Raw genomic sequence first — 16,232 nt, 5'->3', positions numbered from 1 at the left:
TTTCTGGATTTAGTCCTTGTTTCATGTTTTCTCATAACTTCCTACTCTTTCCTCTTTGCAGTGAGAACCCCCCACCCAGCTTGATTTTCCATGTTCCAAATTTAGTCTGTAGCTATGTTTATTCTGCTATTCAGCCCATCTATTACATTCTCTCTTTTCTTGACTGAACGCTTTCTTATCTCCACGTACTGTGATTGCTTCTTCTCATTGAAACTAGTTCCTTTATTTTTTTTAAACAAATGTGATATTCCCTTGAATCTCTTTATTTAAATTTTGTTGTTGCTGTTGTTTCCTGTAGTAGTTCTGCTTCGTTGAGGTTCATTCTTATATTTGTCATGCTTGGTGCTTGTCTTTCATTCTGTTTTCCTCTGCCCAGTGTTTGGTGACTTTTGGTAGTATTTTCTCAGCCTAAGTGAGACTCTTGATTTGTAACCTGACAATGAATTTAAATCCTAATTACTGAGGACCTAGATCTAATGATCTGTGTGTGTACATAAAATCAGGGATGGCCTGGGGGTTATGTCTTCTGCTTGTTGTGCCTAATTTTTTGTGATGACTGTTAGTTACCTCAGGCCCTCAGCCAATAAAGAGAGGCTTTTTCTGAATGAAATTCAGGAGAGGAAAATAGGCTGTGAAGATACCTACCTTAATATTTTAATTTTAATTTCTAAAATACATAAAAAGATTAGTTGTTAAATATCTTCAGAATTTAAGATTTTCTTTTATAATCAGGGAACACTCTAGAATAGCTGAATTTTAGCAAGTCATCTGACATCTTTCATGACATCTTTATAGATAAGCTAGAGAACTATTATCTAGATTTATCAAAGAATTATTGAGCATTGGATCAAATGTGCAATAGAATCCTACCTTGTTGATTTACTTCGAATATTAGATAAGACAATTAAAAGAACTATGGAAAGTCTAGATTGATCTATAATAGAAAGAAGATAGAGCTCTTCATAGGAGAAAAGATTTCAGAAAGAGGAATAGGAGAGAAGAAAAACAGCTGCCAGTGGTGGGAGGTAATGCGTTTTGAGGAGTTGAGGAGAAGGCAGAGATTTGGGGGCCGTGGCCTCGAAGTGTAAGAGATGAAACAAATTCTCCTTTAGAATTTTTAAAGGCGACCTCAGTACCGATTTAAATATTTTTTGAGATATTTAGATATCAAACTCGTGTGTATTCTGAAAGTGTTGTGGTTCAAAAACTGACCAGTGACAGCTTACGTTTAGAGGAGTCACATGTGCCCAGCCTTAAGTGATTATATTCTATTTGTAGGTAGGCATCGGTTCCTATGCTGTCTCGCGCAGGTCATTCTCTGGCATTTTTACAGAGTTGCTATGGAGCCAGTTCAGTTTGAAGGGGGCTGTGCACCTGTGCAAGCAGGGCGGGACCACGGTTTGTGGGTGCCAGCTATTAATTTGGCACCTTCCCAATATTGATTCAGTGTTTTCAAGTGAGAAGAAACAACTTAATAAAAATTGTATACCTCGTTCTTATATTCAAAATGAGAGATTTCTTACATGTGATTTTTCTAAACCAAAACAACAACAACAACGAAACTTAACTTCAGCTACTTAAACTTTATAATAAGCCAGTAAATAGCACCGTGTTAGCTACCGTTCCCTGTAAATAGCACTATGCCACGTGTTATTTGGGCACAGAGTTTCAGTCATCTATGCCCTACAATCCTGGGGAATTGTCAGTTGTGTGGTCCCGGGGCTGTTGTGTGGCCAAGTGCAAGCTCCAGAAAGATTAAAGGTGGAGAATAAGCTCCATGAAGAGCGGTAGCGGGGACATGGCAGGCATTTGGCCAAGACCTATTGTATGATTGAACAGAGCTTACACCATGGTTAACCCTTGGAGTAGAGCTATTTCCTAGGTATGTCAGGAGTTCTCTGTAGGAAACATCAACTAACAAAAGCCATAGTTTCTCATTATTCTACTTGGTCTTGTGCTCCTGATAGACAGGCTGCCCAAACAGCTGCTCAGTTGGCTATCCCAAACCGGAGCGCTATCTGTGAGAATTCTCCTTGGTGCAGAGTGGAATACACGCCAACCTTTCCTGGGGCACCTGGGTGGTTCAGTCACTTAAGCATCTGACTCTTGATTTCCGTTCAGGTCGTGATCTCTCGGTTTGTGAGTTTGAGCCCTACATCAGACTTTGTGCTGCCAGTGCTGAACCTGCTTGGGATTCTCTCTCTCCCTCTCTCTCTCTGCCCTCTCCCCACTTGCGCTCTCTCTCTCTCTCTCTCAAAAATAAATAAATAAACATTTAAACACACTAATCTTTTCTGCGAAATGCTAGGTCCAGTAGCTATGTAAGCTACTGACTGCATTGTATTTGTTGTAATATGAGGAGGAGCATGGGGAGAGCGGCAGACTCGGCACAGAGGGAAGACTTGAGCTAAACATCTTCCCCAAGTCACAAACTAAGTGGGATTTCTTCTTCTCAGATTTTAAAGGCAGACACGCACTTGGCATAATAAGAAATTAATGTCTTTCTTAACTTCTTACAGAAATTATATGAAATTTTGGAAACCAACAAACGAGATGCCATCAAAGAACTAGGTAAGTAGTTGGAGTATCTGATTTCCTGAAATCACACGCTATTATCCCATAATTTAGCCACGGGAAGCCAAGTTCATACTCATCTTCGATTACTCATTTATTCATCCAATGAGCATTTACTGAATGCAGGCAGTAGGCCAGGTATGCCAAAAATGCAGAGCCAGGCGGAAGGTATGAGAATATCAATGGATAATTGCAGAAAGTTAGAGAAGGTCTTGCACTGGCCATGGGAGTGTAGAGGAAAGAATGAGGGGTGTGGAGAGTGGCTTAAGATGGCAGGTTCCTTAAGGCTGTCAGAAAAAGACACAAGGCGATTACATTTGACAAAGGGTGCTTTGTTTTGTTCTACTTTGCTTACAAGCATACTCAGGAATGTGGGGCTACAATCTCTTGACATTTCTAGTCTCTCTGCTTGCGTTGAAGCACACAGCAGGAGCCCTAGGGTTTTATACAAAGCTTCTTGGGTCTGCTCTCCTCATAAGGGGCTGTGGGGCAGGCTGTGAGCGTGTGCCAAAGTATCTGGGAGAGAGCCCTGGCATATAGTAGGTTCTTGATAAACGGATGTTACTATAAAAGAGATGAAGTGAAATCACTTTGTACTCATAGCCACATTGTAAGATGCCAAATGGATTTATGAGGATCATACTTTCCAAATCAAAATTAGAAGAACATGGCCTAATGAATGACATTGTGAATTTGGAGACAATAGGTCAGAATATTTCGGCACTGTCTCAGATAACCCAGGACCCATTGTTGCCTTTACATATAGAGATAGATTTTTATTTCTGTGCTTTTATTTACTTATTTTTTAATGTTTATTTTTGAGAGATAGACAGAGCGTGAGCGGGGGAGGGGCAGAGAGAGAGGGAGACACAGAATCCGAAGCAGGCTCTAGGCTCTGAGCTGTCAACACAGAGCCCGATGCAGGGCTCAAACCCACGAACCACAAGATCATGACCTGAGCCAAAGTTGGACGCTTAACCGACTGAGCCACCCAGGTGCCCCTATTTCTGTGCTTTTAAAGATTAGGGGTGTAGGAGCTGCTATCTCATATTATGCTTTAGATTCATATGGAATATTACAAAGTTTTCTTGATTCAGTCCTGTAAAAGGGAATGCCTGTTCCCACATGGTTACTGCAACTGATTATTGAATGCTAATTATGTCAGGAACTGTGTTATCAGCTTTATGTGCATTATCTCATTTAATCCTTGTAATTACTCCAAGAGGCAGATACTATTACTGTCTTCACTTTATAGATAATGAAGCTGAGGTTTAGAAAGTTTAATGCGCCTCAAGGCATGTGGGTGGTAAGTGCTGAGCTAGATCTCGAGCCCAGGTGCACCTGACACTGAAATCTGTTCCTTCATTTTAGCGGCCAGCTCATGGCCGTTCAAAAAAAAGTTTGAGTAGCAACCTTGGGTGGCTCAGGGGATTAAGAGTCTGACTCTTAATTTCAGCTCAGGTCATGATCTCACCGTTCGGGAGTTCCAGCCCTGCGTCAGATTCCACGCTGACAGCGCAGAGCCAGCTTGGGATTCTCTGTCTACCACCCTCTCTGCCCTTCCCCAACTCATGCATGCGTGCGCTCTCTCTCTCTCTCTCTCTCAAAAAAATATACATAAACTTAAAAAAAAAAGTTTGAGTACCTTCCAGATGTCAGGCATTAAAAAAATTTTTTTTATATTTATTTTTGAGAGAGAGAGAGAGGGAGAGAGAGTGGGGTAGGGGCAGAGAGAGAGAGGGAGACACAGAATCCAAAGCAGGCTCCAGGCTCTGAGCTGTCAGCACAGAGCCCGATACGGGGCTCAAACTCACGGACTGTGAGGTTATGACTTGAGCCGAAATCCGATGCTTAACTGACTGAACCACTCAGGCGCCCCGGATGTCAGGCATTTTGCTTAATGTCAGGATGACAAAGATGAAAGAGACGCTGTTTTCGCCATGTCTTCCAGTCCAGGTCATGACTTCCTGTGTTCATTAAAGAGGAAAAGCTATGCCATTTGATCTCAGAAATCCCCACCAGCTGAAGCCAGGGGTCTCTTTCATGAAGCCATTTATGCGTTCACCCAACAAAAGTTATATGATGTGAAGGATCAAATAAGTAAGGACCAAAATCCCACACTATAGTAGGTTCCATAATGGAGATATGTAGGACATGCCATGGGAATAAAGAGGAGAGAGTGATTCTCTCCTAGCTGGTGGGGGACGCCAGTTTTCAATGTTCTCATCCATAAAATGCAGATGAAAATAGCTCTAGTCCTACCGGCCTTGCATGTTCTGTATGAAGCAGGAATAAAAGGATATTGTGTAAGCACTTTGGAATTTACAAACTATTACACACATATTAGTTATTATCATGGTTATGGCATTGTATGCTTACTGACGGTTATATTTGCTTCAGGACTCATAGAGCACGAGGGTCGTGATGTTGTCATTGCTTTGAAGACTAGGCAGGCAACCCGGAACGTGATTGCTAAAGCTCTGAAAAACCTCACCTTCCTTTGGTCAAGAGGCATTATTGATAAACATGAGGGCATCGAGATGAATAAGGTAATAAAGCAATTATCCACGTTGCTTGATTCCATGAGCCCAACACCCGAGGCTGCATTGTTACTTGAGCAGAATGTAAGGAGTGAGGGAGATTAAATCGGGTGTTAGCTGTAATTTGCCTGGAGCCTTTGTTAATGCCAGTGGCAGTTAGTGCCACTGTGCGACCTGGTATACACCATGTCAAAACTATTTGGTTGCAAGTAACAGAAACCAACTTGAGCTAGACCTTGCCAAGAAATGGGGCTGGGGGGTTTATTATAAAAACATAAGAGTGCCTAACCAAACCCATGGTAGCCAGACCATATGGCCATGCCTGAGGAAGGGACCTGACTGTGGACCTGGAAAGCTTTCTGGGTTCTCCATTTCCTGTGAGGGTTGCCCTCTGTGGCCTCTTCTTTTGGCTCCCTCTACAAACTCATTAGATTTTTCTGCTTGTCTATCCACTGGTGGAATGTGTACTGCCCAGGCCAGGCAGCTGTGACAAGGGAGGTGGGAGTCACATAACGTTAACATGGTAGGGAAAGGATCAGCTTGCGTGTGTGCGTGTGTGTGTGTGTGTGTGTGTGTGCTTGTGTGTGTTGGTGGGAGTCTGGGGGTGCAGTTCTGAGAGAGGAGGACCCAGGAAGACACCATAATTGGTTAGCTGATAAATGGACTTTTGAAAAATGATAAATGTATTTGCAAAAAAAAATAGGAACATATGACAGAAAAACATATTTAATATTTAATGCTATCACTCTATCACATCCACCATCTAGACTGTGCATTTGTGCAAATATTATTGTTCTTCCTATCCTCTGCAAGAACCTGTCAGTTTCCTAACAGAAAGCAGAAATATGGAAGTTCTAGTCCTACCTTCTGTCTGTGTTGACCACTGATTAAGCTGCTTCTGGGTATCATATGCTTTTCCTTGTCACTGGCAGCTCCCAGCCAAGGGTCACATGCACTGTGCTTCTGGTCATTCCCTGGACATAGTCCCCTCTCCATGATTCCCAAAGAGAAATGGGTGTGGGACAGGCCAGCTTTCCCCTCTGAGGCTCTATCTCTTTAGGCTAATATTATGGCAAAGGACAAAATGGGTTATATGATTTCTTCTTAGTGTCTGACAGAGGGAAGAAAAGGGCTACTTTACAGTATCCTTCAAGTTGTATATACCTCTACACACGCTGTGGTTTGTATTCTATTCTTTTCATTTATCAGTTGAAGATTATATAGGATTCAATTGAATTCTTGTTATTCATTAATTAAAATAAATAAATAATAGCCCTTATAAGGAGAGAGGCTATTTTTTTCTATAGGTTTGTTTAGAAAGGTAATGGGTAAATCAATCATTCAACAGTTACTTATTGAATGCATATTAATTGCCTAATTGTCAGCCAAAGAGATATAATTATCTTCTAAGTCATAAGGAGCTAGTCATAAGGAATTACCTAGCTAATTCAATTTAATTGAGTAAATACATGTAGAATACCTACTATGTGTTATGGACTCTTGGGGAGATTGGATACTTAATACAACGATGACCCCAAAGTCCACTGGCTCTTTCTCGTTCTTTGATTTAATCCTTTATTCATTCAGTCAGTCAAGTGATTATCTCTTACCTGGTGTGGGAAGCCAGAGAAGGTTTCTGAGAGCCCATAAAACTGAAACTATATCCTTCAAAATTAGAAGAATTTAGGGAAGCAAATAATACATACAAGAAAGATTTGAGGAAATGTGGCATTAAATTGTACAGTAGTCAACTGTGAAGTTTATTTTATTTTTTTATTTTAGAGAGAGAGAGTGTGTGAGTGGAGAAGCAGGGCAGAGGGAGAGAGAGAAAACCTCAAGCAGGCTCTACACTCAGTGTGGAGCCTGACATGGGGTTCAATACCATGTAGGATCACTTGAGCCAAAATCAAGAGTTGGATGCTCACCCGCCTGAACCATCCAGGTGCCCCAAACTGAGAAGTTTAGATGATCTGAAATTAACACAGTGGACTACAGTGTTAACTGAATTATAAAGATAATAAATTCAATATGAGTTAATATATCAATTCATAGGGGCGCCTGGGTGGCTCAGTCGGTTGAGCGTCCGACTTCCGCTCAGGTCATGATCTCATGGTCTGAGTTCGAGCCCCGCGTCAGGCTCTGTGCTGACAGCTCAGAGCCTGGAGCCTACTTCGGATTCTGTGTCTCCCTCTCTCTCTTCCCCTCTCCCGCTCATGCTCTGTCTCTCTCTCAAAAATTTGGGGCACCTGGGTGGCTCAGTCGGTTGAGCGTCCGACTTCGGCTCAGGTCACGATCTCGCGGTCCGTGAGTTCGAGCCCCGTGTCAAGCTCTGGGCTGATGGCTCAGAGCCTGGAGCCTGCTTCCCATTCTGTGTCTCCCTCTCTCTCTGCCCCGCCCCGTTCGTGCTCTGTCTCTCTCTGTCTCAAAAATAAATAAACGTTAAAAAAAAATTAAAAAAAAATAAACATTAAAAATATATATCAATTCATAAATTCAATGAGTTAAGGGAAGAATAGGGACAAAAAGGTTAGAGGATAATTTAAATAGGGTGAGAGAAAGTATGAGTCAAAATTAAAATAAATTTACATGACAATAGTGTTTAAAGATTTCCTTAATTTTTACATAAATCTCTTTTCTGCTATAGGATCTGATCACCATTATTTTGACTGTTTTCAGGTACTTCTTAGGAAAATAAAGGCACTGAATGACTTTCCAATGGCAATCCCACCACCAACCCCTGACAAATATCTTCATAATATTGTTTGGCTGGAAAATAAAGATGTTCTCATTGAGTTCTTCAAGGTAAAGATTCTGTCTTCTATCCTGGGTCACTGTTGATGATAATTACTTTCCACTCCCTAAGGCAAGATTAACAAAAAGTATATCCAAGCCAAGAATCCTGTGATGGCCAATGAAGCGTAAGCCAAAATGGAGGCCCAGCAAAACCCAGTTTTCCAGTTTTCTACTTTTTTTTAGAGCAAGGGTTTCAAGTTTAAATTACTATACAGGCAAGGTAGATAATATAAAAGAAGCTGTATAGTATTATAGGGAACAGCAAGAACTGTGGTATATTCCAGAGTTCATGCTCTGTCTAAAGTCAACTGTTATGGAAATTTAGACTCTTACAAGAAATATTTATTGAATCTTCTCCCTGTGCCAGAGGCGGTTCTAGGTTTGGGGATATGCCAGTGAATAAAGCAAATGAAGTCCCTGCCTTCCTGGACTTTATACTATACGCCTAGAGCTAAACAATAAACACATAAACACACAAATACGTAGTCTATTAGATCTATCAATGCTATGGAGAAAAAGTGAGAAAAGGGAATATAGTTGGGGAGCTATTTTATATGAGGTGGTCAGGGAAGGCTGCTCTAACAAGGTGACATTTGAAGTGGGATCTGCATGCCGTGCAGATATCTGGGAGGAGAGCATTCCAGGCAAGTGCAGTGCCCTGGTGCGGAGGGTGCTCAGTGTGTTCAAGGAACATCCCCAGAGCCCCTGTGGCAGAAGCAGGGATGGCAGGACCAGATGAAGTTGGAGAAGTAATGGAGCCTGAGTTTGTACAACTCTGCAGGCCATTGTAAGGGGTTTGGCTTTTACTCTGAATTCAATGAAAACTTAAGAGAAGGTTTTGAACAGAGATGTGGTATGATCTCACGTACATTTCAAAATGACCACCTTGGGGATGTCTGGGTGGCTCAGTCAGTTAAGTGTCTGACTCTTGATTTTGGCTCAGGTCATGACCTCATGCACTGACTGTGTGGAGCCTGCTTGGGATTCTCTCTCTATCCCTCTCTCTGACGCTCCCTGGTTTGCATGTGTGTGTGCACATGTGTGTATTCTTTCTCTCTCTCAAAACAAATAAATCAACTTAAAAAAAAATGACCACCTTACCGCTATGTTGAGAATAGGTTGGTAAGGGGTCAAGGGAAAGCCAGAAGCAAGAGTGATGGTGGTTTGGATTAGTGAAAGTGACAAGTGGTCAGACTCTTGATGTGTTTTGGAAGGTAGAGCTGATAGGTGCTGATGGAAGGAGTGTTAGAGAGGATGACTTCTGGGATTTTAGTCTGAAAATAGGAATGGAGTTCCTGTTGACTTAAGTGCAGAAGAGAAGATTTATATGGAGGGCGCAGGAGTTTGATTCTGAATGAGTTAAATTTGAGAAAGTGTTGAGACATCCAAATGGAGATGTTGCGTAGGTGGTAAGATACATGACTGGAATTCAGGTGGCAGGCCAAACGGGAGATAGGTATTTTGGAGTTTTCAGCATAGAGATAGTATTTAATATATGGAGACTTGGTGAGATAAGTTAAGGAATTATTATGGACATCCAAGGATTGAGTTCTGGGCTATCCAACATTTAGAGTGGAAATGAGGAGGAATTAGCAAAACAGATAGGAAAGAGATGAGATTTGTGGTTGCCAGAGGCAGAGGATAGGGGCAGGGAAAATTGAAGGAAGATAGTCAAAAGGTACAAACTTCTAAGTTATAAACAAGTACTAGAAATGTGCTATACAACATGATGACCATAGTTATTAGCATTGCTGCATGGTATATTTGAAAGTTGCTAAGAGATTAAATCCTAAAAGTTCTCATCACAAGGAAAAAATTGTTTTTGTAACTAGATGAGGTAATGGATGTTAACTAAACTTGTGGTAATCGTTTCATAATATATGTATGTCAAGTCATTATGTGGTATTCCTTAAACCTGAACAGGGCTATATGTCAATTACATCTGAATAAAACTGGGGGCGGGGGGGGGGGGGGAAGAATTGAGGAGTAATCCATCATGTGGGAGGAAAACTAAAAGAGAGTGGTGTTCCAGAAGCCAAGTGAAAAAAGTATTTCATAAAGGGGAAAGTAAGCAACCATGTCAAATGAGGCTGAGATCAAATAAGAAGATTAGAAATTGACTATTAGATTTAATAATGTGGAGGTCAGATTTTTTAGATCTGAATTTTTATGCGAAATTTCCAAATTTTAAAAATTTTGCACACATTAAAAATTTAAAAATATCCCGCAGGCCAAACAAAAAACATCCTTGGATTGGATGTGACCCATAGACCACCAGTTTGTGGTTCTAGTTTTAAATGGCTATAGTATAAATTATAAGATTTATAACTTTTTCATCAACCTGTTAAAACCTCTGTTAGATTTTTATTTTTATTTTATTTTTTTTAATTTTTTTTTAATGTTTATTTATTTTTTTATTTATTTTTTTAAATTTTTTTTTTCAACGTTTTTTATTTATTTTTGGGACAGAGAGAGACAGAGCATGAACGGGGGAGGGGCAGAGAGAGAGGGAGACACAGAATCGGAAACAGGCTCCAGGCTCCGAGCCATCAGCCCAGAGCCTGACGCGGGGCTCGAACTCACAGACCGCGAGATCGTGACCTGGCTGAAGTCGGACGCTTAACCGACTGCGCCACCCAGGCGCCCCTTTAATGTTTATTTTTGAGACAGAGAGAGACAAAGCATGAACAGGGGAGGGTCAGAGAGAGGGAGACACAGAATCTGAAACAGGCTCCAGGCTCTGAGCTGTCAGCACAGAGGCCGACGCGGGGCTCGAACTCACGGACCGTGAGATCATGACCTGAGCCGAAGTCGGCCGCTTAACCGACTGAGCCACCCAGGCGCCCCTCTGTTAGATTTTTAGAATCAGGAAGACTCTGTGAGAAAGAATGGCATTTGTTTTACCATAAATTTGGTTGTACCATATTTTGTGATCTAGGCACATAGATATGTAAGGCATCTGTTTGTCCACAATGAGGACATTTTCCTTGTTTTCTAGAAAGATAGCAATCATAATGAAGTTCTACTGAACTTTGAATATCTGATTCCTTTTTTGCTATACCAATGTTTTCTTCCTATCAGAAATTTTTGAATTTTTCTTCTGAATTGATTTCAAATGTACTGAATTAAGACTCCTTTGGTTGAAAGTAACAAGAGCTAGGGGCACCTGGATGGCTCATTCGGTTGGGCGTCCAGCTTTGGCTCAGGTCATGATCTTTTGGCTTACGACTTCTAGCCCTGTGTTGGGCTCTGTGCTGACAGCTCAGAGCCTGGAGCCTGCTTTGGGCTCTGTGTCTCTCTCTCTCTCTGCCCCTCCCTCGCTCATGCTCTCTGCCTCTCAAAAATTAAAAAAAAAATTTTTTTAATTAAAAAAAAGTAACAATAGCTTACTTGAATTAGTTTAAGCAAAGGGGAAGTTGACTGAAAAGACAAGGTGGTGGTATAGAGAAGCTACTAAGAAATAGTTAGCTAACTAACCATGGGCAGGGTGGGATTCAGGCCAGTTTAGGAATATCAGTGGTGGGAATTTGTGGACCCTTCTTCCAGCACTTGGATATCATGGCTCAGTTCTCAATTCCCAGGCTCATTGTCTATCAGTTCCAATTCTTGAGAAAGAAGTCCAACTGGCTTAGCTTGGATCTGATGTCCTGCTTTGGGGAGCACAAGTGTGGCTGCAATAAGGAGGAAGAAACCTGACGTGATGGCCAAGGGCTGTAGTGGGTAGTTTGAAAAATAGATTGCAAATAAATGCGTGTGGGAGGTGGGTGATGGACTTGGACTGGGAAGCAGGTGTCTCTAAAGTGTTTCTTATAATTTGCATTCTCCTTAGTTTTGTTAAAATCCAATTTAAGATACAGTTAGAATTTTGTTCTTTGTAGGTAATAATTTTCACAAGTGTAATTAACTGACCACCCAGCAGTGAATGGGGAGGAATGCCAAAACCAGTGAGAAGAAGCTAACTCTATAGATTAATGATTCATAGACACCTGAGGTGAATCTGTCACCACAACGTAACCTCCTTCCCATCCTTGACTTACCATGCCTCTGCAAGGCTGTTGGACCCTCTCTATCCCCTTACAGACTTCTGTTACTCTATGTGCACCCTTTCCTTAATATGTTGGGTCTTGATAGCCATTTCAATCCAATTTTACCAGGGTAAAAATTGTGATGAATTGGGAATACACAGCCCAGGGATTGTGTGGCTAACTAGCTAAAATCCACAGGGTAAACAAAATAACACCCTTTATGGTAGACTGTGATTTCAAGTGTGGTTTCCATCACAGCTACAATGGTTAATTTTAACTACTCCTCCCTTCTTTCATTCTCCAGCCAGTGTGGTTAATTAGAAACCTAATAGTCTATAAAGAGAAGCCAGAAGTCAATGGTAGAAAATAAGGGTCTGAATAATACATAAGCTGGCTAATTGGTTTTATGTGACCTTTTTAAAAAAATCATGAAGTTATCCATGAAGTGCATGAAGTAAAAAGTGAAAACTCATCACTCCTTACCCCACATTTAGAGATAACCACTATGAATGATTTCGAGATATGTTTCCCATATATCTTTATAAAATGCAGATCTGTCACCCTAATTCCCCTGTTACAAACCCTTCCATGGCTCCTTTCTGGTTTTGGGGAAAAGCCCAAACTCTTTAATGTGCCTACAAGACTCTTCAAGACCTGGCTTTGGCTCACTTCTCCAGTCCTTTCTCTACTGGGGCTGTGTTATGACTTTTCATGGGCCCTGGCACTTTTGCCTTAGTCGGCCTCTTCCCCCATATAAAAATACAAAAATTATACTTTACGACTGTGTTAGTATAAAGATAAATATATTAGTATTAAATGTTCTAGTATTAAAGCATTTTCTTCCACCTAAAAGTTTTTTTATTCCCTTCTGATTTTAAAATAAATGAAAATACTGTTATGAGTCCCTAATGTGTTGGGAACCCTAGGCACTATGCCTAGTGAAGCCTGTCTCCACCCCACCCTGCTGTGGCCACAGAATACCAAATCTACAGTTACCCCAACTGTAGATACTCTATTTGCTTCTGGGTCTTTGCATATGCCGAATCCTCTGCCCTGAATGGGGTTCAACTCATTGTATCCTGGCTGTTACCCTTCCTTCAGGCCTCAGCTTGGCTGTTCTTTCCCCTTTAAAGTCTTCCCTGGACACCCAATACTGGGTCCTGTGGCCTTTCTGGACTTTTCCAGAGCATCCTGTTTCTGTCTCCTTTATCAGAAGTATCACACTTTATTATAAACATCTACTCAACTGAGCACTTGTTGGATGTTTCCATCAGTCACTGTGCCCAGTACAAATCACAAAGTCTACAATTTGCTTGCTTGTTCCTTTCTTTTAAAATAAAATTGATGAGGCATGTCAGCATATTATAATTCATTAACAAACCAAAGCATACAATTTGTGGAGTTTTTTTTTTTTTTCTACTTGAAACCCATTTCAGCTTTAACATCTTATTTCTATTTAGAAAAGTAGGCTATGAAATTTTGTGTTGACTCCTTTTTTATTTTTCTTTCAGGAAAGAGCCAAACTTGCCTACTTCGACTATGGAGATGTCATTTGTAAAGAAGGTGAAATGCCACAAGGAATCTACTTAATTATTTCAGGAATGGCAATTGTAAGGGACTATTCATTGTTTACTAAAAATGTACTTTGAAATATATATGATTTTAACATAAGGAGAAATTTAGGAACCAGGAAAGTTTCATATTTTTAACATAATTTCTAAACGAAACCATTTCTGCTCAGAGTGAACACTACAGCTGAGAGATAATGATAATACCCAACATCTGAAAGGTGCTCCTCATTTAACAAAATGTTTTTATAGTCTTTGCTTATTCCTCGTGGCAATTCTGGGAGGAAGCAGTCTTTTCCATGATGTTCTGATAAACAACTTGGAGTGGTTGAGTTATCTCAAGGAAATGAAAGTCAAGAATGATGGGATGGACCACAATGTCAGATCCTTACTGAGGTCAAATAGGATGAGGTTTGAAAATATGACTTTTACCCGACCAGTAGGAGGCATTTGGTGACCAGAGAAAGAGGTCAGTAGAGTGAGGGGGACAAGAGTTCTTTAGAATCTGAATGCTGGTAGCTGAATACATGGGTGAGCCCCAGCTTATGGCCCAAATCATTCCTAGATCCCAAATGATGGTGACAAGTGACAAACCCTTAGTATAATACACATACTATATCTGGCTCTCTATTTTTGGAAGGGGTATTTCAGACCTTAAAAATATCAAAACTGATCATGGAAATAAACTGTTATGATAAGTATATTATAATACTAACTAACACATATAGCCCTTATTAAATGTCTGGCACTTTTCATTCATTCATTCATTCATTCAACAAATATTTACCTCATTACCACCACACAGTGGCACTATTCATTCTAGGCACAGAATTGACAACACAGACAGAAATCCATGCCTTCTTAGAGTTTACTTTCTAGTAGAGGCATAGAAGGGGATGGGATAATGAACAAAATAAGCCGTTAGATATACAGTATGTTAGAGGTGATTGAGAGAGGAAGAAGTTAGTTGTAATTTTTTAAAGGGTGGTCAAAATGGCAATATACTATGCAATTAATCCTTATAATAACCTTTTTTTTCCATAGAAAAAAGCTGATGTACAGAGAATTAATTTGCTTGCCCCTGCAATGGCACATAGTAACAGGTCGAGAAAGGCTTTGAACCCATAGAGTTGGCCTCAGTAATGTCCTTAGCCATTATTCTATTCTGCTTCCAGTAGATGTGTCATGTTCCTATTAGAATCATAGCAAAAGTACACTGCTACCTGTATTTATTAAGTATGTCGAATCAAACACTTAAAAGCTGCAACGTACATTTTCCTTTGAGGAATTTTCCTGCAATGACTGGGCTAGTTAGGTCTTCTTAAAGTATAAGTCCAACAATATTTGGGCTGGAGATGTTATTAGTGTTTAATCGATGCCATAGCAACTCAGGACAAATTTAGCAGTTTAGATTATCTCATAGTTCAGAAGTCCTATGGGCTTAGTTGCTTTCTCTGCTTGAATCTCACAAGGCCAATATCAAAGGGTCAGTAGGGCAGTGTTCCCTTCTGGAAACTCTGAGGGCAGAATCAATTTCCAGATTCATTGAGGTTGTTGGTAGAATCCAGTTCCTTATGGCTAGAGGACAGACGTCCCTGCTTCTTTGCAGACTATCAGCCGGAATCCACCTCCAGCCCCCACACCTCCCTTCCATCTTTGCACGCAGCCCCCCCCATCTTAGAGCTGAGGTGCAGCCAATCCCTCTCTTGATGCTGCATCTCTCTGATTGACTCTACTTCCTTTTCTACTTTTGAGGGCTTGTGTGATTACGTTGACCCAGCAGCATAATCCAGAATTTTCTCTTTAGAGTCTGCTGATTAGTAACCTTTGTTCCTTCTGCAAAGTCCCTTCCCAAGCGCTACCTAGATCAATGTTTGCTTGAATAACAAAGAGACAGGAATCTTGGAAGGACGTCTTTAAATTCTGCCTATAGATGTTATCTTCTTTTCTTGGTTGGTAAAAAGCCGAGATAGGGTTCACTGCTCAAAGAGCCTTTGAATTGCATTCAAAATTAAATTAGAAAAATGTCAAAGTCCTTTGGAAGCATGAATGCCTCTAAAAGTTTGAATGGTGATTACTGGCGGAGGGGGCATTTTCCTAGCAACTTCTTCAGTGACCCTCCATTCCCTGTTTCCTGTGTCCTGAACAATAGCCTTCCTCTTTGATGTGCACAGCTCAACTTTCTGGAAAATTCTGTAATCCTTCTGGTCGGTTCCTGCAGCTTCCTCCTGAAATCTGATAGCTTTTTTATTTCCCCCACCCATGCCTATCAGTTCTTTTCTTAAAGTGACTCAGTCACCCTGTCTGTATTCTCCCTAAAAACTTGTTCTGTTGATGTCCCATGGAAATTACTAACCATTTGAAAGGGCGACTAGGTTGTGCTGAAATCATGGCTTGATTTGGAGGCATGTTAATTCATGCTGTCTGATTTAGTCTTCTTCCACCAGAGGCACTAGCTCATTATAATAAGAATTTCTAATAGACTCGAAATGGCTGGTTGAGTTAGTTGCAGACAGCAATCACTACTTTTGGTGGGATTTTTATAGAAGGAAGGTGTAAGTCAGTAGAAAGTTGTAAACAGTCAGTAGAAAGTTGTAAATAGGGTCATCTGTGAAGATAAAGATTAGAAACGATCCTTCCTTTGGAGAATTGAAATGTGAAAGAAAATTGTGATTTTTTTGGGGGGGTACCTTAATTCCTTTTTCACACCTGAAAGTGTAGTAAAGAATCTT

The 16,232-nt window shown here is 40.7% G+C and overlaps 1 protein-coding gene across 4 annotated transcripts in view; it reads left to right on the top strand.

Moving 5' to 3' along the window:
- The window catches only part of SLC9C2 (solute carrier family 9 member C2 (putative)), a 90,012-nt gene that overhangs the window by 59,031 nt on the left and 14,749 nt on the right, over positions 1 to 16,232 (top strand). For all 4 annotated transcript variants that reach the window (XM_049633975.1, XM_049633974.1, XM_049633976.1 and 1 more), the window contains 4 exons: positions 2,520 to 2,571; positions 4,975 to 5,123; positions 7,791 to 7,916; positions 13,444 to 13,542. In XM_049633975.1, coding sequence (XP_049489932.1) covers positions 2,520 to 2,571; positions 4,975 to 5,123; positions 7,791 to 7,916; positions 13,444 to 13,542 — 426 coding nt within the window. The remainder of the gene's footprint in view (positions 1 to 2,519; positions 2,572 to 4,974; positions 5,124 to 7,790; positions 7,917 to 13,443; positions 13,543 to 16,232) is intronic.

The sequence above is a fragment of the Panthera uncia genome, chromosome F1, assembly GCF_023721935.1.
Source record: "Panthera uncia isolate 11264 chromosome F1, Puncia_PCG_1.0, whole genome shotgun sequence".
Taxonomy (NCBI): domain Eukaryota; kingdom Metazoa; phylum Chordata; class Mammalia; order Carnivora; family Felidae; genus Panthera; species Panthera uncia.
This window is presented reverse-complemented; position numbering and strand designations above follow the sequence as displayed.